General features: G+C 44.2%; 1 protein-coding gene across 1 annotated transcript in view; it reads left to right on the top strand.

The window, feature by feature from the left end:
• Nucleotides 1-23414, top strand: part of LOC103177183 (FRAS1 related extracellular matrix 2) — a 137914-nt gene that overhangs the window by 103109 nt on the left and 11391 nt on the right. The window contains exons 7-17 of the mRNA XM_042334187.1: nucleotides 4322-4471; nucleotides 6229-6438; nucleotides 7192-7389; nucleotides 9132-9296; nucleotides 9403-9585; nucleotides 11566-11696; nucleotides 13362-13520; nucleotides 14610-14913; nucleotides 16216-16347; nucleotides 18489-18820; nucleotides 21159-21351. Coding sequence (XP_042190121.1) covers nucleotides 4322-4471; nucleotides 6229-6438; nucleotides 7192-7389; nucleotides 9132-9296; nucleotides 9403-9585; nucleotides 11566-11696; nucleotides 13362-13520; nucleotides 14610-14913; nucleotides 16216-16347; nucleotides 18489-18820; nucleotides 21159-21351 — 2157 coding nt within the window. The remainder of the gene's footprint in view (nucleotides 1-4321; nucleotides 4472-6228; nucleotides 6439-7191; nucleotides 7390-9131; nucleotides 9297-9402; nucleotides 9586-11565; nucleotides 11697-13361; nucleotides 13521-14609; nucleotides 14914-16215; nucleotides 16348-18488; nucleotides 18821-21158; nucleotides 21352-23414) is intronic.

Below are 23414 nucleotides of genomic sequence, written 5' to 3' on the forward strand. Positions count from 1 at the left end.
ACAGCATTTGTGCCATCAACATCCTGGTTATTGACCAAGATGCTGGGAGAAATTCCCTGTCAAGTCAGCCACGGCACAAAGAGACTTAGACATGAAACGGGAAGACAGTACTTTGACACACAGTTGTGTAAGGTGTGAAGACACCTGACTTTTCAGCAGTTTTTTTTATCTCTGAGTAAAGGCATTGAATAACAACGAAATGCACTGAATTCTTAAACTATCAGCAGAATTGGTATGGAGCAGAAGCAAATTCCCAGATGGCTGTCAACAGGACGCGATAGAACAAAAAAACATTCCAGAGACAAACTCCAAATTCTTAAACATCACAAGTGAGCTATAATATTTGCCTGAAGTGAGTGAAAAATGACCCTTCCTGGACAATGTACTAATGGCTGTAATGAATGATGGATCAGTGGAGTTCACGGAGGATTAGTTGACTGTGGGTTAAAGCAATGACCCAGCTCATCCCCCTGAATTATAACATCTCAGTTCCTTATTGCGGCATAAAACTTGCTTGATCATTTACTACAATATGAGTAATGTCCACGTGGGAATTATCACAGCTCACACCACACATTCCAGGACGCCTTTATAACAGCCTGCTTAATGCCACCTGTGAGTGAGACGTTCGGATTCTCAGATCTCTCCCTTTACGAGTTTCCTAATGGACTGTGTGGGGGGAACAAATGTGATGGGCAGATTAATGACCATTAGTCCGTTCTTCCCAGATGTTCCAAGGAACCTTGAACATAAAAGTAAAATTAAGACAACATTATTACTATTTCTGAAACTGAACCCAATTCTGCAGAAGAAGTCTGACCAGCCTCTCAGTCAGCATACAACTGCAACAACACTTTTCCGCTTGATTTCAGTAGAAAAGCTCTGTTCTCAACAACAACGACAATTTACCCAGGGTAGCGTCTCAGAGCACATTACAGTGGTGGAGTTCTACGCCATGGAATGGGAGAGCACACCCAGCTGACCAAATTAAGATGACGGAGTGAGCGAGGGAGCCAGACAGTGAGCAAGGGAGAGAGTGAGTAAGGCAGTGAGCGAGGGAGGGAGTGAGTGGTGCAGTGAGCGAGGGTGGGAGTGAGTGAGGCAGTGTGTGATGGAGGGAGTGAGCTAGTGAGCAAGGGAAGGAGTGAACAAGGCACGGAGGAAGGGAGAAAGTGAGTGAGGGAGTGAGTGACTCAGTGAGGGAGCGAGGCAGTGGGAAAGCACATCAGGTTTGGGGAGGGGGTCAGGCAGTCAGAGACCAGGGAACAAGCTAGTGAGCCAGGGAGTTAGCCTTGCTCGTCATGCAACAAATGAGCAAACAAACGAGCAATAATTCCCAACTATTCTGACGCTCATTTTGAACACAACACGATCTCCTAATTCTGTGTTCATTTGAACCTGATCACCAGCCTCATCCAGGACATTTGGGAACCAGGCGAGTGATACTGTTCACCGACAATAATTGGAAATTTCCAGGCAAAGGCAGCTTTAACCAATAAGGTGGTTTCACAGTGGGCTGAAGCTCTTAATCATTCTCGATGTCTGAACCGTTTACTGTTCAGGTCCGTGGGATCAAATCGAAAGGATTGACAATGACCTCAAGATCAATAATTAGAACCTTCAATAATTGAAACTGACCAGTGGTCCTTTGATGTCGTCTCCTCTCCCCCGGAGGAAGGGAGGTCTCTGGTGCTCATCAGTAACCTACACTTGATTAATAAGTGGCTCCAAAGACCCCACTGAAGACCTGCCTTTCCAGTCTGCTAATTAGCTGGAGGGCTGCAGGAACTAACAGAATTACTTATCGGAGGAGCAGTGGGGTGAAAAATGCAACATTACGTAGGCAATTATCACATCAAATCTTTTAGGACATAGCAGACCTTCCATTGATAATTATCACCTGCTTCCTCCCACCTCACACATACCACCCCCCTCACACACGTACCCCAATATTGAGTACAATATTTGAGCCCAAATATTTCTGTGCTCTGATCTATTGAGAGTGACAAATTTGTGCAGCTAAGAATAGGATTCTGGTGTAATTTAACCAGGTCCCTGTGAAGCCTTCAAATCCAAAGCTGCCTCTCTAGCGGATAAAAATATTCTTGACCCGCTATCGCCATGAGGATATTTTAAGATAGTCTATTCTGACACTGCAATGTAGTGCTGGGGGTGTACTGGGACATGTGCTGTCCTTCAGATGAGACACTAAACTAAGGTCCTGCCTCTCTGTCTAGGTGGACGCTGAAAGATAGTTACTCAAAAAACGTAGGGAGTGTCTGCCGGTGTCCTGGCCAAGAATCCCTCAAAATAGAATTGGTCACTCACTCCCTGTTGTGTCACATGGTTGTTTGTGGGATATTGCTGTGCACAATTGTCTGCTGCATTTGCCCACAAAATAGTTACACCACTTTACAGCATATCCTGTGAAGCGCTTTGAGCATCTTGACTCGTGATAAGGCGCTGTATCAGGTACAATGATTATTATTATATTATTGTTAAGGTAGCAGCCGAACACATTTGAAGAGAGGTTTCAGACCCAACTTTTGTGTCAAAGTCGGCAGGGATTATTCAGGGACAAAACTAACTGATAATTATCCTCTGAAATAAGTAGCAATAGTAACCATGTCAGTGATAAGCTTTTTCACTTGCAATGTCAGATGTGCTGAGCCAGGTGGGTCCGCAGTACTCCAGGGAACTACTGATGACAGACCGGTCAGCCTGGCTCATTGGCAGGATTTGGAGGGGCAGACCAGTCAATGGGAGCAGGGAGTCATACCACTCAGCTCCTGTTAACCCTGCAAGCCAAAGCCCTAATGAGTAGGAATGTCTTAGCAGGGGGAAGCTTGCAAGACAGTGCTCGCAATGGCAAGGTATGCAGTTTTACCTGGTTAAACTCCAGCAGTGCCCCCGACACATACTCGGGGATCTCCAAGCCTTGACACCCGCCAACCTGCATTTAATACTCTCCAGAATTAGGTGAGCAGGGTGCATCCCTCGAGGGCGTGAGTTACACATTTAAAAAAAGTTTGTGAGATTTGCAAGGTCATGCATACAATGGTAAACCTGTATTTAAGCCTAGTTTTGAATCTTACTACACAGCCCTTCACATGTCTTGTGTGGAGAACTGAGAAATGCGAGGAATTTATTGACAGGTGAGTAGAACCTTGCTTGCCCAAGGTTAATCTGATAGTGCTGTCTGCACCGCACTGGACAATGAGTCCAGCTCCAAACTCCTGCAAAAATGTGTCGATTTATATTAAAAAAATAGAAAGCGTTAAAACTTATCAGCACTTTCTCTCAAACGCATTTTAACAGCAAAAAGTAAGCCAAGCACTGGCACACTCCCAATTCACGCAGGGTGAGAGAGGATAATAAAAACAGCAAACCCGTTTTGAATGAAATAAATAAAATGGTTGCATTTCAAATCGCTGCATTTTTGTTTTTGCCACGGTCTCCAACTGGGTTTTGTTTTGACTCTCTTATCCACTATTAACGTTGTAGTGTGATATTATTATTATTATAGTCACTGCAGTCAGGGCAAAGGGAGGAATTTACTCCCTCTCTTACCTGCGTTTGTAATATTTGAAAGGAATTGACGCTTTGTTTTGTATTATGTATTTTGTACTTGTATTATGTACTTCGTGTTTGTGTTTTGGGTTCAACCCCTCCCTCTCTGGATTTTATCAAAATGGTAGTGCCCTGTGGCCACCGTTAGATTTTCCAGCCACAAAACACAGCAGTTTATTGAGAGCCAGTTTACATAACCTTGACTTAACTCTGTGTCATTGTTTTTGAGTTAAGCTGGTAGCCAGGGACTGAGGGACATTGCTGAGCAGGTTGGCAGGTCCAATGCTATTTACAATTGACTTCAAGACCAACCCTTTTGGTGAACGAAAGGGGGAGGAGGAAGGGGAGAGGGGGTCAGAATCTCTTGTGATGTGATAATTATCAAAATGTGGGTACTTTCACCCAGTGTCTTAACGCTGGGATGTTTTTCACCCAGTGTGTTAACACTGGAGTGCAGAAGCCAGTCAGCCCTGAATCAGCTGTGCCAGCAGGAGATCTGGCCATAGGAAACACAGTTGTCAGCAGTGGTCAACCCTGGCTACTTACATCATAGGAATGTTCTCCTGTTCCTGGTTCGAGTGGCTCCGGCTGGGACAGCTGATATTGACAGATTGCTGGCTTCTGCCAATAGTAGTAATATTGTTGTATTAGTAGGGATTGTGTGGGGCTAAGTCTTTCTGAATTCTCAGTCATTAAACGTGAGGAGCCGCAAGTGTGCCTCATTGTGCCTTCTCTGCTGCCCTGTTCACAGAGCCAGCCTTTTACTTTGGAAACATGGAATATCAAGTGGACGAAAGTGACGGATACGTGGAGGTGCAGGTCTGGAGAACAGGAACCGATCTGTCCAAGACAGCGACGGTAACCATCCGGTCACGCAAAACCGAGCCAGTGTCGGCTGAAGGTGAGAGGAAGCATTTCCTTCCGGGGTTAAGAGAGACTTGAGAGATTGGAGACACATCTGTAATAGTGGTAACTGAGAGAGCCCCACGTCAACGTCAACTGAACGTTGTGGCATTATTCGGGCAGTTCAGGGATTAGCTTCAAATCAGTTACCATCACTGTGATCCTTGCTTCTTCAGAAGTGGTGCTTTCTGAGGGGGAATGAAGGGAAGGTCAGATGCTGAGAGTGTCCTGTAGGCTAAGTGCAGAGACATTTACTTCCGCGTAGGCATTAAGTTGTCCTTTGCACAGTGATGAGAACCCAAAGTGCCTTTCAAGCAATGTGTCCGGGGGCGGTGTTTCCAAAGGCAGCCCTACAAATCAGTGGGATTGTGCTTGGAGCTGAGGAATGCAAATGCCTCCATTCCTTCGAGCAAAATGGCCAAAGTTGTCCTCCGCCAGTGCGGTGCATTTAAATCAATACTAAATCACAGGAATGTAAATACATCTCTCCCCAACCCCTGCCCTCCCCTCCTTCCCCTCCGCCCAGGGTAACTGGGAGGGTAACTCAGGTACAGCTTTCCCAATTGAAAACCTGACCTTTGATGAAGGCAAGGCAGTAGTTAGCTTGTCCAGAGTGTCTGTTGCAGTGAACAAACAGACAGCCACTAACAATCACAATTTCATGTTTGAATTCTTCCAGGGACCTGGATAAGCACAAGGATTTCAGAGTCAAATGATTTCTTTCCAACAGTGTTTATTGGTAACCTTCATGTGGAAATATACATACACCAGCATATGTATATTGTGTTTCTAATATTCTCTTTTTTTAAAAAAAATTCAGGTATCTCTTTCTGAGGAATTAACTTTTATTGCAACCTTACAGATACGCTCCAGGAATCTCTCATAAATTACATATAATTATTCTTCAGTTAATTAAAACCGAGAGGTTTTGACAGAGTGAATAGGGAGAAGCTATTTCCACTGGTAGGGAGGGGAGTCAGTAACTCAGGGGCATAGAAATATAGGAGTAGGTCATTCAACCCCTCGAGTCTGTTCCATCATTCTATAAGATCATGGCTGATCTGTACCTCAAGTCCAATTTCCCGGCATAAAAATATAAGATAGTCGGTCAAGAGAAGAGCGAAAGAAGAATTTAGGACAGTTATTGTTTCACACACATATTCCATGTTGTCGATCAGTAGTGTGTTTCCAGGTTTTTCTTGATTGGATTGATTATGGCATAAATGAAGAAATATTCAATCAAGAAAATGTATTTTGTTGGCCAACCAAAAAGGTTCTCCACCACTGCTCCACCACTGCTCTATGGTTATTGGGTTTTCACAATGATAAACTGTAGGATCGGTGTTCTGAGGGTTATGCGTAGTCCTGTAGCTCAGCGGTTAGAGCACTCGCTTCGCAAGCAAGAGACCTGTGTTTGATTTCTGGAAGGGCGAAATGTTGGGGAAGTTTCTTACTCCACCCGCCTCTGTTTACCTAGCAGTAAGTAGGAACCCGGTTGTTAGTTGATTGGTGGATCGCTTTTCCGGGGGTAATAATTCCTTCAGAAATATCCCCCCAAAATAATAATAAATCCACGACTGTTTGTGGGACACTGCTGTGTGCAATTGGCTGTTGTATTTCGCCCACAAAATATACAGTCAATTCACTTTACAGTATATTCTGTGAAGCGCTTTGAGACGTCTCGAAGACGTGATAAGGCACTATATCAAATGCAAGGATTATTATTATTACTCATTCTGCGATGCTCTTTTGCAGCCGGTGTGGATTACGTAGGCATCAGCCGCAACTTGGATTTCGCCCCAGGTGTGAACATGCAGATCTTCCGTGTGACCATTCTGGATGACCTGGGCCAGCCGGTGCTGGAAGGGCCCGAGAGGTTCGAGCTGGTTCTCCGCATGCCCATGAACGCCATTCTCGGGGTGCCCAGCAGAGTCACCGTAGTCATTAACGACTCCGTCTCTGACTGTAAGTCTTCACGGCTTTGTGCTCAGTGTCACTACGACAGCTCGTCAAAATGTGCCAAGAAGCTGCTCAGGCATTTAACGCAACAGTCAAATTGTTTAACCAAGAAAAGGACTAAAATATAGTCCTCCGTCACTCCGTTCAAGGTTCTACCTCTTTGACCGTGCTTCCTCGTGCTTTCGTCAATATTTCCCATCCCATCCCTGCCATCCAGCCTCGCTTTTCATCAATTCTGTTAAGTGCTGTACGATGTCATCCCGATGCAAAAGGCACTTTCATTTGAAGCTTAAAAAATAACCTACAAAATGGGTTTGTCCACAAAGTACAGTCACTACACTCTGCAGTGGTCCAAATCCCTGACTGTCCAGTGCCTTCGGACGTCCTGCCAACGTGAAGGGCGCTACAAAAATGTAACTTTGTATATATTGTACAGTAAATTCTAGGAAACGCTTTGAGGCATTTTAATAACATGATGAGGTGCCATATCAATTTCCTTAAATTTGGTACCGAACCTTTCTTGGCAGGAAGGTGTCACAAAGTGCTTCACAGGATCGCTGTAGAGTGGAGTGACTGTGTGATTTATGAAACAAAGTGAGGGAGGACACCTGGTGGATTATTTTCAACTGATCTTGTGACTGAAAAATAAAACATAACTGAAAAATGGGAAGAAGCAGGTTTTCTGATTTACAGGAGATTTCTTGTCCACAAGTATTTAACGAACAGGCAAATCCATAACCTATTGTTTCTTTCCTGAAGTACCGAAGGTGCAGTTCAAAGACACTCTGTATGTGGGGAACGAGAAGGATGGACGGGTCACAGCGGTGGTCTATAGAAGTGGTGACATCAGCTACAAATCCACCGTGCGGTGCTACACGCGTCAGGGCTCAGCCCAGGTCATGATGGATTTCGACGAGCGTCCAAACACAGATGAGTCCATCATTACGTTCCTTCCAGGTAACTGCACGGTGACCTTTATGCAGAGCATAGACCATTTTCCAGCCCAGAGAGGCTATTTCAGTCCATCGTGTCTGAGACACCGCTATCTCTTGTCACCAGTTTTACCCTTTTCAACTTTTATTTCTCAAATAGTAATTAATTTATATGTACAAGGTGACCAAAAAGTCGTGATACTATTTATTTTAATAATAATGACTTTACTTCTTCATTTCTTTTAATTATTAGACAATATATGGTATCACAACTTTTCGGTCACCCTGTATGTGTATATATATAAAAAGAGAGAGAGAGATTTGGTTTGGGATATTTGACTTAACATTTTGTTTCAATTTTGCTGTTATTCCCCACCCCAATCCCCATATTTATAGGAACATGGGAATAGGAGTATGTCATTCAACCTTTCACATCTACTCTGCCCTTTCTTAGATCATGACTGATCTCTTAAGTCAATACCATATGAGGAAAGACTAGAGACGTGGACCCTCTTTTTACGAGGGCAGAGAGGTTGAAAAGAGACCTGATAGAGGTGTTCAAATTAGGAGGGGTTTTTAAGTGGAGGTACTTCTGTAGTGCCTCAGTGGGGCAGCAGTGGAGGCGATATAGATGTTGTACTCCTTGTGGAGTATTGTGTACACACCATGTGGAGTATTATGTACACACCTTGTGGAGTATTATATACACACCTTGTGGAGTATCGTGTACACACATCATGGTTTATTGTGTACACACCTTGTGGTTTGCATGTTGGTTCAGTGCGGTATTACCCGACTCACACAGTAAGCAGAGTGCGTTCACCTGCCCCAGGAGCCAAGACCAGCACAGAAGCATCTCTTGAAGACTGGAACACTGCCTTTCTGAGGCGGACTAATATTGGGCCAAGCGCCCAGGAGAGGCAAGTGCAAGCATAGGCCATGCGGACAAATACCATTTAAAATACTCAGGGTACCTTTCAGCTAGCTCCCTGCAGTTTGACTTGACGCCAAATCATAAGGGGTTTAAGAGACATTTGGAGAAACATCAGCCCTGTGAGAAATCAGTCAGAGTCTCTGGCACCAAATGAAACTTTAGGTAATCCACGTGGAATGTTAGCGTGTACGTACAAAGAGGAAAAACGCACACGTAAACACTTCAAATGTACTGGGAGGGGAGATCAGGGTGGGAGGTGATGGGGGTGGGGAAGGGTGGAGGGAACTTATTCCCCTCTCAAAGAAAAGCATGGGTAATAATTTAGAAATTAAAACCCGTTTTCACAGAAATGTTTTCAATGCATTCTCCAGTGGTTCGGTTGGAACGTGCTCTTTGAAAGCACTTTGAGGTTTGTTCTTCAGACTTTATGCAGACAATGTCTCCGCAGTATTGCATTCCCCATTGTTGCCAATAGTACACAGATTGCACCGGGATTTAAGAACACATCTGAATAGACAGAAATACAACAGCTCCAGCTCTTTGTCTGTAGCAGTAGCTTGTGTAGGGAAGTACAATGAAGGGATCGGAAACCATCCTTTGAGCAATTTCCTGTCCTTTTGCCAGGACACATTTTTTGACAGCTTAACAATCGTTTTTGAGCAGCAAAGCGTCGCTGTAGGGTTTGCTTCAGATTTCCCCAGTTCTTTTATATAAAAAAAAAGTCTTTCTTAATCAGGGTATAACTTAAGTGGGATACGGTTCTCGTGGTTTCTCTTTAAATAAGGAGCATCTTTTCGCAAGTGTGTTCCTGACATTGGACCCTCTTGCTCCAGATGAGATCGAGAAGCCCTGCTCTGTGACATTAAACGACGACACGATTCATGAGGACGAGGAGGAGCTGAGGCTGGTCTTGGGGACACCCCAGAGCGAGTCACCATTCGGCGCTTCCATCGGCGAACAGAACGAGACGCTGATAAAGATCAAAGACCACGCAGACAGTGAGTAAATGGCCCCTACATTTCGCTGTGAGGCAACGCCCGGCATCGATCGAGCGAGTGAGCGCTTGTCGGCCAGCACTGACGGCTGTTTCTCTTTCGTCTACAGAGGCCATCATTAGGTTTGGAGAGACCAAATTCAGCATCGGCGAGCCCAAAGAGCCGGGCCTCATCGCAGTCGTGAAAATCCCAGTTCTTCGGCTGGGGGACACTTCAAAGGTTTCTGTCGTGCGAGTCCACACAAAGGACGGTTCGGCCATCTCCGGGGAAGACTACAATCCCTTGTCAGAAGGTACGGTCAGCAGAGAATTTCACACAACAATAATTGGTAATGCAGCTCACAGCACTCAAGTATCTGCGGCTTGTCTGTTCTTTCAAAGGCTTCTGCCGAAGTTAAGACAGAAGTGCCCTGCAGCAGCTGGGGCTGGAGACTGATACCTGATTTGACCTGTTTCTTTCTCGATGCACCTTTTGAGATGTGCATTTTGAGCAATTCTTTAGTCTGGAAATAATGTCTAGGGATGTATTCATCGCAGTGAACAAGGCGTGAACCTGCAGCCCCCAAATCGGCCTTTTAATAAGTTAGCTCGAAGACCAGGAAAGCTACATTTAAATCATTTTAATTATCATTGCAATGTTGGAAAGTAGATCAAAAACAAAAGTGTGTTTGTGTTTTTTCCTCTAGATTATTGTTTTTGAACAGCTGAATAAGGAAAAGCATCCCTTAATCTACCTGCACTCTTCCAGCCATTATTTTTATCATCCTGTTTTCCCAAGTCAGGTTGTTGAACTCTCTGAGACACTACCCCACGTAAAGGGGGATATATAAATAAAAAATGTTGTTATAAAAACAACTAAACACGTGAAAATCAAAGGGGTGAAAATTATGACCTGGAGCACAATGTAAGATAGCAAATGGGGAGTTTAAGAGATATTTTTCATGCACAGAGTTGTTTGTATATGGAATGCCCTGTCAGGAATGGTGTTTGATCCTAAACTGTAAAGCGCTCTGAGGTGCCGTCCGGCATGGAGGGCGCTATATAAATCCAAGTTGTTGTTGTTGTTGAGGCAGAATCCTTATTAACATTCAAGGGGCAATTGGATAGATATCTAAAAGGCAGTAAACTATAGGGGAATGTGGAAAGGACCAGGTAAATGTGACTGAAATCACCCGCCGCACCTTTGGCGGGAGAGCCTTCAGCCACTCGGCCCCCAACCTCTGGAATTCCATCCCCCAATCACTCCACTTCGCCCCCTCCTTAGCCTCCTTCAAGTCCTGCCTCAAGACCCTCCTCTTCAACCATGCCATCGGCCACCCCCTTCCCCTCCTCTCCCTTCTCCCCCTCTGACCCCAGCTCGGGTCTGAAATGCTGTACTCTGTCCAGCGCCTTGGGACGTCCTCCTGACATGAAAGGCGCTATACAAATGTAATCTTGTTGTTGTTGAAAGCATTGTTCTTTAAAAAAGCCAGCACAGAAACGTTGGGCCAAATGGCCTTTTTCTGTGCTGTAAGTTTCTATGGTTCTCTGTGCTTTTAGTTATATAATTAATGAGCAATGAAGAGGATTACATATTCTGTAATACTTTTCATCCATCGTTTGCATTAATTCTCTCCACACATGTGTTTATAAAATTCGTCATACACTTTGTGGTTATTTGTGAGACATTACTGTGTGCAAAACAGCTTTTTGCCTACAAAATACACAGTCATTGCACTTCCAGTAAATCTTGTGAAGCTTTGGTTGATGTTTTGATACGTCCTCCCACAATTGCAAGGATTATTGTTAGTTTTTATTAAAACGGATCCAGAATTTGTTAAACTATGAGTTCAATCTTAACTTAAAAGACAATCTTCTATAAGAAGAACTTGCTGAAAATTAGCTTCAAAATGAAGGCTGTTTTTACGAATTTGCCAAATTGTGGCAAATTCGAATGACATCAATTTTAGACAAAGGTGGAATTTCTACCTCACACATCCCAACACAATTATTAAAGAAGCACAATTAAAGCTGCCTCATTTGAGGGAAGGGAAGGAGGTAAGAACTGGTCTTAAATTAACTTGAAGAAGATTGTTGCTCACTCAATCGTCTTAAGGTTAAGGCCATAAGAAATTTCAGGACTCGGGTGATAACGATGATCCTTGCATTTTGATGTAGTCCTCTCAAGTCGGGAGGGAGGACGTCTCAAAGCACTTCACAGAAATTAATTGATTCCAGGTCAGATCCCAGTGTTTTGTTCTCAATTGACACCCATGGTTTTCATCCATTTTCAGAAATTGAATTTAAAGAGGGTCAAACTGAGCACATTGTGGAGGTTGAGGTGCTGTACGACGGCGTGAGAGAGATGCGAGAGGCCTTCACCATCCATCTGAAGCCTGATGAGAACATGGTGGCGGAAACCCAGGTACACAAGCTCAGTGTGTTCACTGTTAAATTTCTTATTAAAAATAAGATGAATTAAATATTATGAAAGGTACAACTTACCATAGTCTTCTCCAGTTGTAAAGTGGTGGTGAAGGTCCAGACTTTGAAGGTCCAAAAGGTCGTGTTGTAGTGCAGCCAACAGTCAGTGCTCCCTGGGGTCGGGGGGGGGGGGGGTCATAACATTGCCTCTGTGAGCTGCTAACTCCTTATCAACCTGTCCAATTCCTCTGCTCAGCAGACTCCAGCCTGCTCCATATCCCCTGCCCAACCATCTCACATTCCCTTTGCCTCGCTCCCTCCCTTGTCTCCTTCAAGGCATGTGTCAAGACCCTCCTCTTCGACCTCCTGCCCTCCACCCTCCCTGATCCAAGCCCCCACCACCCTCAGGTCCAAATCCCTGACTGTCCAGTGCCTTGGGATGTCCTCCTGGCACTATACAAATGTCAATTCTTCTCAGTCAGCTCTTGATACCCTTGCAAGTCAATACCCTATCAGGTAGGACGGGCCTAGCTGGACACTTGGGCTGCGTAATACTCCAATGTCTGCTAATCCATATCTGTGGGTGATTGAGACGCCTTTCCCTCCTTTGAGTGAGAGAATGAGCACTGTAGAAACTACTCAGAGAAACTTAGCCTCTGTGAGTTCCCAGCTGCTAGAACCGGACAATGTTGAGCCCGACAAGGAGTTTCAACATGTGTCAAACAAAAAAGATTGCAAATGAGTTAATGCAGTCTGAAGCCAATTCCTAGGGGCACCATTCCACAATCACACACACTGCCAGACACTTGGCATTGAATTGGCAATTTCTGCAGCAGCTCTAAGGATGGCTAGCGTGGGAAATGAAAATGTCACACTGTTTGTTGCAGTGGGGCTGATCTACTCAGGCTAAGATTAAGATATATTTGTGGAGCAGAGAGAGTTCTCCTGTGTGCCACTGGCTGGTTCTGAGCCAGACCTGGGAGCACTTGATGCTAACAGGCGGTGCCAAATCTGAAACATTCTTCCATTCCTCAGTACTAATAAAGCTCAGTTTAAAAAGCACAAATACATTTAAGAAAGATCTTGAGTTATTGGAGTGCCCTAGAGCACTGCAACCTTCCTGGATCAGGTATCAAACCCTGGCTTAATACTTTAGTACCTATCATGGTGTGTTCTAGATTGGAGCTCACAGTCTACGCTGACGCTATAGTGCTATAGAGTACTGCGTTGTCAGAAGTTGACATCCTTTGGATGAGATGTTCTTCAGGTGGACGTTAAATGAACCTGCGAAGCTATTCGAAAGGCAGTTTCTTCTCCCAGTGTCCTAGCCTGCTATACTTCCTGACTTGTAGGCTTTCATCTACAGTTTGCATTATATCCTGTGAAGCGTTTTGAGACGTCGTCCCGACTGAAAGGTGCGACACCAAATGTAAGGAATGTTATTATAAATGATCAAGGTGGTTTGCGGGATCTTGCTGTGTGCAAAGCGGCTCCTGCGTTTGCAGAAACAAAACAGCCTCTACATTTGGTAACAACTAGAGACGCTACACTGAGCGAAGGGTATTATATAAACGCAAGTGGCTCTTGTTGTTGTTGTTTTTCTGAAGCAGTTTGAGCCGTTTCTTTGTCTTTAAGACATTATAAAAATACAGTTATTTCTTCCTAGATGAGTAAAGCGATCGTGTACATCGAGGAGATGAACAGCATGGCTGACGTGACATTCCCATCCATTCCTCAAGTTGTCTCGCTGCTTATATATGATGACACCTCCAGAGCTAAAGAAACACCTTACCCGGAGGCAGGCTACCCTGTCGTCTGCGTCACAGTAAGTGTTCCCCGGCAACCACATTACAACATGCAAGTCCCAGACGTTTTGGAGATGGTTGAGAGCAATTTATTTAAAACAAACTAATTGGGCTAAGTGGCTTGCTAGACTGGTTTTGACCCCAAACTTGCAGGATTGAATCAAGGGCACGTTATATGTGTGACTGGATCAATTGAGGTGCACGGATCCAAAAGAGAATTTAAGAGGGACTTGTTTACACTGTGGGTAATGAGAATGTAGAACTCGCTGCCCAAAGTGGTGGTTCAGCAGATAGTATTGATGCATTTCGGAGGAACCTTTTTATACACGTGAGGGAGAGTGGAATAGAAGTATGTGGGAGATAGTAAAGAGTGCGTGGCGACCCATGAAGAGTATTGCTGTGTGCAATTGGCTGCTGCGTTTCGCCCACACAATATACAGTCAATTCACTTTACAGTATATTTTGTGAAGCGCTTTGAACCGTCACGAAGACATGATAAGGCACTATTATCAAATGCAAGGATTTTTATTATTATATACACTGGCATGGACTATTTGGGCACAAAGGCATGTTCCAGAGTCTCGGGGCGTAGTGGCTGAAAGCACAGCCATCAGTGAGGAACAAGTAAGAGGCTAGAGACGGCTGTGTGAAGGGGGCGGGTAAAAGAGTGGGGTGTAAGCAGGTCGGAGAGATAGAGAACAAAGTGATTTGTGTGATTCACAGTAAAATCCTGTGGAGAGCTTTGAGACAGCCTCTCGACACTAAAGGTACAATATCAAATGTAAGGCTCATTAAATATGACAGCTGGAACAGAGGATATGAGTTGCAAAGAAAAACTATGGATCTACAGAAGCTGGAAATCTATTAAAGAAAAGGCTCGGGAGATTTGTATAAGAAATACGGTCACTATACTTTACAGTAAAATCCACCTCTCGCGTTTGGCCCACAAAACATATAGTCAATTCACTTTACAGTATATTCTGTGAAGCTCTTTGAGACGTCTCGAAGACGTGATAAGGCGCTATAGCAAACACAAGGATTATTATATTATTACAGACTGCAGTGCTCTTTGCTGCTAGTCTCTAACACCGTTCCTTTCTTTCTCACAGGCCTGCAACCCTAAGTATGCTGATTATGACAAGACAGGCTCAATCTGTAGCAGTGAGCACATCAACGACACCCTAACTCGCTACCGTTGGCTGGTGAGCGCCCCCACTGGGCCTGACGGGGTGACCAGCCCCATGAGGGAGGTGGACTCCAACACTTTCTTCACCTCGTCCAAGATCATTACCCTGGACTCCATCTACTTCCAGGCTGGCTCTCGGGTGCAATGTGCGGCCCGTGCCGTCAACTCCAATGGAGACGAAGGGCTGGAACTGACGAGCCCTATTGTGTCTGTAAGCGTTCAGGAAGGTAGGTAATGAGGACAAATGTTTTCCAGGTCAAGTCAAAAGGCCCGAAAGCAAATCTCAAATGTTTGTTTTGTGAGATCTAAAGGTGGTTGAGGCCAGTACGTTGGACTCTTAAGAAATACCTTGCTGCTATGATAGGAAGGCATTAGGTTAGATGTTTTAGAAGGATGAGATCAAGGTCTGCTTAATATGGAGTGTGGTGGGATGTGACAACACGGACTGTGCCAGTGATTTTACTCCACATGAGTCTCTACCCCTCCTAAACTCCTCTCCCTTTCCAATTCCACGCTGTTCCTTTGTCCCTCATGTACGCAAAGGCCTAATGGCTGGAGAATAAAATTACCTAGAAGGTTATGTTACCGAAACAGGCTGATCAATCCAACCAGACAATGCTAGAGTTCATGTTCAGCTACAGTGAAACTGATAACTTGTCAAATGACCACTTATAAGAGGTGACTAGATATTCAAAGTACAAGATCTCAAAAGTACAAAATACTCAAATATCCAGGATATTGAGTGAGTGACTAGTTATTATGTTGGGTTAACTAATTATCAGAGTTTCACTGTAATAGCTTGCAATCCTAGCCGAAAAAGACACCATGAAATATGCCAGTGCTTCATGCAAGATACCATTTCCTAACGACAGTATAAGTCGTACTGCATGATGTTTAGACAACGTACAGAACTAATAAGAATTGCATATTTATTCCCCAGGAATTATTACTCTTGTAATTTAATTACCTGAAATATTCCCCGTTGTACGATATTTATAGTTTGTTTTACATTTTAGCCTCACACATGTCATTTTATTGGCATTATTTTATCCAAACTCTATATCCCTAGATAAGTATATTCCTCAGTGTGCAACCAGGATCAGCGGAGATCAGAGTCTGTGTTAGGTGTGGTACATTATGTTAAAGCTTTTATATATCTTTAACAATGGTGATGCTTGTTCAGAATCATAGTCAGTTTGTCCAAACGGCTATTACATTAAACTAATGCTAATAATTTTGCGCTTTCAAATTCTGGAATACTCTCCCTCAATCACTCCGCCTTGCCCCCTCTGTCCCCATCTTCAGGTCACGCCTGAAGACTTTCCTCTTCCATCGTGCTTACGATCACCTCCCCCTCCCCCCGGTTGGGTGTCGTGCTCAGCCACTGCCATGTTCAACTACAGTCATGTTCAACTCCGCCACTGTCAGATGCTCTGGAACGCCACTCTGCGTGAGAGGCACTAAATCAATGCAAGTTGTAGTTGTGGTTACTTCAGTTCCATTTACAATGTGGTTCCTCTGTCGATCAGGTCTGTGCCAGCCCAGGGTACAAGGAGCAGTCGGAGCTGAGCCTTTCTCTGCGAAACTGCGTTACACAGGACCCGAAGACCCCGACCACCCCAATCTCATCAAAGTGACTGTAACAATGCCTCACATCGATGGTAGGATCACCAATGCACCTCACACCGCTGGAGTCTTCACTGTTGTGTTCTTGGGGAATGCTTGTTAAATGTTTAGTGTGTGTGTGGTTTGCGCAGAAAGGGAGCAATGGAGGGACAAACTTGTATGTCTCGACTTAACTGACATTCCAGTGCAGTGTTGGTGGGGAAACACTGCAATAATAATAATCCTTGCATTTGATTTAGCGCTTTTCACGTCTTCTAGATGTCTCAAAGCGCTTCACAGAATAGACTGTAAAGTGAATTGACTGTATATTTGTGAGCGAAATGCGGCAGCCAATTGCGCACAGCAGTGTCCCACAAACAGTCGTGATTTGAAGTGACCATCTTATTATTGTTTTATGTTCTTGAGGGATTATTATCAGGCGTGTGGAGTAAGGAAACCTGCCCAAGGTTTCACCCTGCCGGGAATCGAACCTAGTCTCTCGCTTGCAAAACGAGTGCTCTAACCACTGAGCTACAGGACTCCACTGTAGCCACGGCACAAATCAAAAAGAGAAGAGTTTCTCCAGGTGTCCTGGCCAACAATCACCCACATAAAATTGGTCATGCACCCCATGGCTGTTTGTGGAACCTTGCTGGGCACCAATTGACTGTCCAATTTCCCACCAAATACACGGTCACTACACATTACAGTAAATCTTATGAAGCACTTTGTGTCATTTCAATGATGTAATAAGGCGATTATATAAAATGCAAGGATGACTATTATAACTGAGTCACACATCGATTGCTTAATGTCAAAGCTCCATCTTGTGGCAGACTGATCAGCAGCAGCTATTATAAATAATAATAATGATCTTTGCATTTGATATAGTGCCTCATCACGTCTTCTAGACGTCTCAAAGCGCTTCACAGAATATACTGTAAAGTGAATTGACTGTATATTTGTGTGCGAAATGCAGCAGCCAATTGCACACAGCAATATCCCACAAACAGTTGTGGATTGAACTGACCAATTTTATTACTGTTTTTTGTTCTTGAGAGATTATTATCAGGCGTGTGGAGTAAGGAAACTTTCCCCAGGTTTTGCCCTGCCGGCAAATAATAATACTAATACTTGGATTTGATATAGTGCCTTTCACATCAGGATATCACGCCTGATAATAATCCCTCCAAAACAAAACAATAATAAATTGGTCATTTTCAATCCACGACTGTTTGTGGGACACTGCTGTGTGCAATTGGCTGCCACGTTTCACCCACAAATATACGGTCAATTCACTTTATAGTCTATTCTGTGAAGCGCTTTGAGACGTCGAGAAGACGTGAAAGGCGCTATATTCAAATGCAAGGATTATTATTATATATTAGATTATTATATTACCTCAGAGAGCTTCATAGTAAAGTGTTTATTTTGTAGGTAAACACTCCAGCCAAAGTGCACAAAGCAATGTGCTGCAAACAGCTATGAAGTGAATGAACAATTTTATATATAATAATAATAATCCTTGCATTTGATAAGGTGCCTGAACACATCTTCTAGTTGTCTTAAAGCACTTCACAGAATATATTGTAAAGTGAATTGCCTGTATGTTTTTGTCAGCGAAACATGGCAGCCAATTGCACACAGCAGTGTCCCACAAACAGTCATGGATTGAAGGCATCAATTCATTATTATTATTTTTGGAACAAATTATTATCCCTCGGAAAAGCAATCCACCAATTGACTAACAACCGAGTTCTTACTTAATGCTGGGTAAACAGAAGCGTGTGGGGTAAGGAAACTTGCCCAATATTTTGCCCTTCCGGGAATCGAACCCAGTTCCTCTCGCTTGTAAGGCGAGTGCTCTATATTTAAGGAAATGTTGGCCAGTGCACCGGGAGAAACTCCTTTCCCTTTTCAAATAGTGTTGTGGAATCTTTAACATCCCCCTGAACGGGGAGATGGGACTAAGACTTGACGTCTCGTCCAAAGGACGGCACCTCCGACAGTGCGGCACATCCTCTGTGCGGCATTGGAGCGTCAGCCTAGCTTGTATGAGTTCAAGTCTTAGCGCGGGGCTTGAACCCAGAAACCCAGAGCCTTCGGACTCGTAGGCAATAGATGGAGGAATCCTATATTTCTTTCAAAATAAATCTAAAGACCTAACTGACTGACTAACTGCATGTCTGTGCTTTAGGTATGCTCCCCATTGTCTCCACCCGACAGCTGTCAAACTTTGAGCTGACTCTCAGTCCCGACGGCACGCGGGTTGGAAACCACAGATGTTCGAACCTTCTGGACTACAATGAAGTGAAGACTCGCTACGGCTTCCTGTCGGACTCCACCAAGAACCCGGAGGTGATTGGCGAGACGTCCCCGTACCAGTACAGTTCAGCCTTACGCAGCTCCTCCACCCTCCGCTTCTACCGCAACTTGAACCTGGAAGCCTGTCTGTGGGAGTTCGTCAGCTTCTACGACATGTCTGAGCTGCTCACAGACTGTGGGGGCACCATTGGCACTGATGGACAGGTAGACAACACTTTGTTATTGCTGCAGGTTTAGACGTTCCTGGTTTCAGGTCCTTAAAGGAGAAATTAAGATGCTGATGATTGTTATAAGAATAATATCCGGCTGCATTGGAAGAGGTGCCGTCCTTTAGATGAGATGTTAAAGGTCATGTCTGCTTGTCTAGGTGGATGTGGGACACTGCCATGTGCAATTGGCAGCCACTTTCCACCCACAAAATATATCATCAATCTTACTTTACAGTATCTTCTGTGAAGCGCTTTGAGATGTCTCAATTACTCAATAAGGCCCTAGTTCAAATGTAAGTATTAATATTAATGTTAAAGATCCCATAGCACTATTCAAAAAGAGAAGGAAGTTTCTCCAAGAGTCCTGACCAACACTTCATGTTTGTTTCTGGGGACATTGCTGTGCGCAAATTGTCTGCTGTTTGCCTACAAAATACGGAGTCACTACACTTCACAGTAAATCCTTTGAAGTGTTTTGAGACGTCTCGAATGACATAATCAGGCCCTATACCAAGCGCAAGGATTTTTATTATAAAGGAGGGTGAGATAAGGCACACATTATTAATAATATTTCTGCAGTCCCTGCTTTTATTTTACCTCTCGGTTTTCGCCTCCTCTCCCAGAGAAGATCAGATGCTAAAGTAAGGTCTCGACCATTCACTCAAGTGGATAGTGTGAGGATGAATGGGAGCTGTTCTCATGTCCTGCCCAAAATTATTTCCAAAGAGAGAATAATTGCTGTTAGTGAGGCATTGTGTGGCTCATTGTTGGTATATATACAAAATCACTGCAGTTCAAAGTGACGCATTGCGTGAAGCTGTTCAAGACGTTTCGATGTGATGAAGCACTGCATCAATGCAAGGGTTTTTATCAGTAATAATCATCCTTCCATTTGATATAGCGCTTTTCATGTCTTCTAGAGTCTCAAAGCGCTTCACAGAATATACTGTAAAGTGAATTGACCGTATATTTGTGTGCGAAATGCTGCAGCCAATTGCGCACAGCAGTGTCCCACAAACAGTTGTGGATTGAAAATGACTAATTTATTATTATTTTGTTTTGGAGGGATTATTATTAGGCTCTGTGTGGAGTAAGGAAACTTGCCTAAGGTTTCGCCCTCTGCCTGGAATTGAACCCGGTGTCTCGCTTGCAAGGCGAGTGCTCTAACCACTGAGCTACAGGACTCCACAATATTAATACTACCAGTATTACAGCCCATAATGTCCTTTCTCTTGAGATTTTGAACTTCTCTTCTGATCTGTTTGGGAGTACCAGTCAATGAACAAAAGAATACTTCAGCTGGTGACCGGGCAAGATGTGATCTGTGAAATGGGTCTGTTGGTGTCCAGCAAGTGAAGGGAGATCCGTGCTTCAGGACCTCACTCGCTGAATTATGTCCCTCGTATCACACCTCAGGGAGCTTTTCTGTCATTAATAACACATGGTAAAGACATGTGGTGATTGGGGGGGGGGGGGGGTGTGACATGACCTTATCACGTGACCTCCAAGTCATGAAATGGCTAGAATAATCCTTATAATCCTTGAATTTGAAATAGCACCTTATCACATTGTCGATACATCTCAAATGCTTCACACAGTACACTATGAAGTAATATTGACGGTATTTTGTGGGCGAAACACGGTTGTTAATTGCACACAGCACTGACCCACAAACAGTCGTGGATTGAGTGACCCAATAATTACTTTTTAAAAAAGGATTATTACCCCCCGGGAAACAACTAGGATGGCTGGAAGATGGGGGGAGTGGAACCACACATTCAGGGCAATTCATTACATATCCCGCCCCCACCCCCCATCTTTGTCATTGCATCTGATATACAACTGCATTGCCTTAAAGGAAAAGATGGAGTGAAATTTGCAACATTTTGAACAGATTCAATGTGATCACAGTTAAATGCTGCAAATTATCACATTGAATCTGATATGAAATATCACAAATTATCGCCTTGAATTTTGTTCAGAAATGTAACAAATTTACACATCAAATCTGTTAGGGAATGTTGCAAATTATCACATCAAATATAAAATATCGCAGATTTCAAGCCAATGCACTTCGGGCTATTCTTTCAGGGAGAGATGCTGCGGAAATCCCACCAGCAAACAGTATTATTATAATAATAACCCTTGCATTTGATATAGCGCCTTATCACATCTTCAAGACATCTCAAAGCGCTTCACAGAATAGACGGCAAAGTAAATTTGTATTTTGTATTTTGTATTTTGTGGGCGAAATATTAGTTTGATGCGATAGCTGGTGAATGAATTGTGTGCTGAATCCTGCTTTGCTTTTCTCGACCCGCTTCTCTCTTCAGGTTTTGAACCTGGTGCAGTCCTACGTGACCCTGCGAGTGCCTCTCTACGTCTCCTATGTGTTCCACTCCCCGGTGGGTGTTGGAGGGTGGCAGCATTTTGACCTCCAGTCAGAGCTTCGCTTGACGTTTGTGTACGACACTGCCATCTTGTGGCGCGATGGTATCGGGAGCCCCCCGGAGGCAGAACTGCAGGGTTAGTGTCTTGTTACAACAACAACAACAACAAATTACACTCGTATAGGGTTAGGATGTCGGAAAGACGTCCCAGGGCGCTGGGCAGTCAAGGGTGTTGGGGAGTTGGGGACAGGAGGGCTGGAGGGAAGGGGGTGGAGGTGGGAGGGTTACTTATAGAAGAGACACTTAAATGTTTTCTATGGTGCCGTCACGTTTAGTTCAAATTGAGTTTGGTATCACAGGAGGTCATTTATTTTGCCTTTGGTCCAGAATTTTTTTTTATGCTTTATATGCTGAATCCAGGGAGTGTCACTAAATTGCGCCTCATCAAATGCAACCTTCTCTACGCACCTATTCTCCTGTGTGTAGCGTTACAAATGAACATGGATTTACCCAGACGAGTGGATATGTTCGGGGTGGGTGGGGGCGGGAGCTATTTGACGGCCATGGGTTGATCACCACTATGTTAGAACCATAGAAATAAACAGCACAGAAGATTGCAATTTGGTCCATTGTGTCTGTGCTGATTATTTTAAAGAGCAATCCGTTCAGTCCCCTTTACCTGCCTTTCAAGTATTGTAATCCAGACCAAAAAGTTGAAAACTGTGCTCGATAAATCCATTTGACTGATTCCCTCCCTCCGCACTGCCTCCAAAACCTGCCTCGATACTTAATACTTTGGCCGTGCTTTCATTTGTCTTTTTCCCTCCACACTGTCTTCAATTCCCCTCTCCCTCCCCCCCCACACAACCCCCAGCTCAGGTGCACAGCCAGCAACATAACGCACTTTGGTACATCCTCATGACAGGAAAGGCGCTGTGTAAATGTAAATTTTATTGTTAGGGTATCATTTGTTTGCAATGCTCTGTGCAATCATGAATCCGGCAGGAATGTTCCTTGACGTTATCAGCTGTGTGAACAGCCACGATGGTTGACGTTTTTATAATTAATGTCAGACGTTCAGCAATTAATTGCCTGGAGAGAGTGGCCCATTAGGGTAGGTCACAATGGGACAGCTTGTCCCCTACAGGACTCGGTTTCTGTCCCATTTCACAAACAACCAACGCTGCTTCTTTTACGCAACGTGCAAAGAATATTACATTTATTTTTGAAAATAAAGTGAAATTGCTTCCTGGAATGTGAGCCTCGCTGCCTGTACGTCCGTTGCCTGACATGTGTCCTCCGCATCTAGTCCTGCCACTCATTAACACCTATTCAATTAAACAAAAGGTTGCCAGTTGGCAGCAATCCATCTGCTAATGAGTCTCGGTTGTCATAACCACCATTTCACAGACTCCCTGCAGAACAGTTAAAACGGCAGCAATAGACTCCCCGCTGACTCAGTGAGGAGCTGAGCCACAGACTAGGAATTTCCCAGCCTGGCTTCAATCTCCCTGGCAAAGATCAGCTACCTGGTTCTGTGCTGGGCTAGCCATGTTTAACCTGTGCCGGAGATGCACTTAGGAAGCTACGATTAACCTTGGGTTCAGGGGAGGAAAATCAGCCGGCGTTCCCACTCCTTAACAACTGCAGAAAAACAGCTTAAAAATTAAACTGAAATTAAGAATTGAGACGATTTTCAAGTGCCCCGGCAGATTGACTTCAATTCCCCTTGTTTGTGGGACATTGCTGTGTGCAATTGGCTGCCGCGTTCACCCACAAATATACAGTTAATTACAGTATGTTCTGTGAAGCACTTTGGGACATCCTCCTGACGTGAAAAGCGCTATATCAAATGCAAGGATTATTATTATTATTATTTTGTTTCATTGTCTTCCCCTCCCCGCCACTCCTCCACCTCTACAGCCCTGTTCTCCTGCCCATTTCCCATACTTTGATTCCGATCTATTCCACACTCCTTCCATCCCACTGTTGGTGGCCGAGCTTTTAGCCAATATTCCCCTGCGTTCTGGAACTCTTCCAAGATCCCGTTGTCTCATATCCTTTCTCCCTGCCACGGAAATGTACTTAACATGTTCGCCTGCAAAAAACACAAGCCACTGTACTGTGCAGCGAATCCTGTGAAGGGCTTTGAGATGACCTCCTGACGTGAAAGACATTAACTATATCAACTGCAATTAT

Source organism: Callorhinchus milii, unplaced genomic scaffold (assembly GCF_018977255.1).
Source record: "Callorhinchus milii isolate IMCB2004 unplaced genomic scaffold, IMCB_Cmil_1.0 Scaffold4, whole genome shotgun sequence".
Taxonomy (NCBI): domain Eukaryota; kingdom Metazoa; phylum Chordata; class Chondrichthyes; order Chimaeriformes; family Callorhinchidae; genus Callorhinchus; species Callorhinchus milii.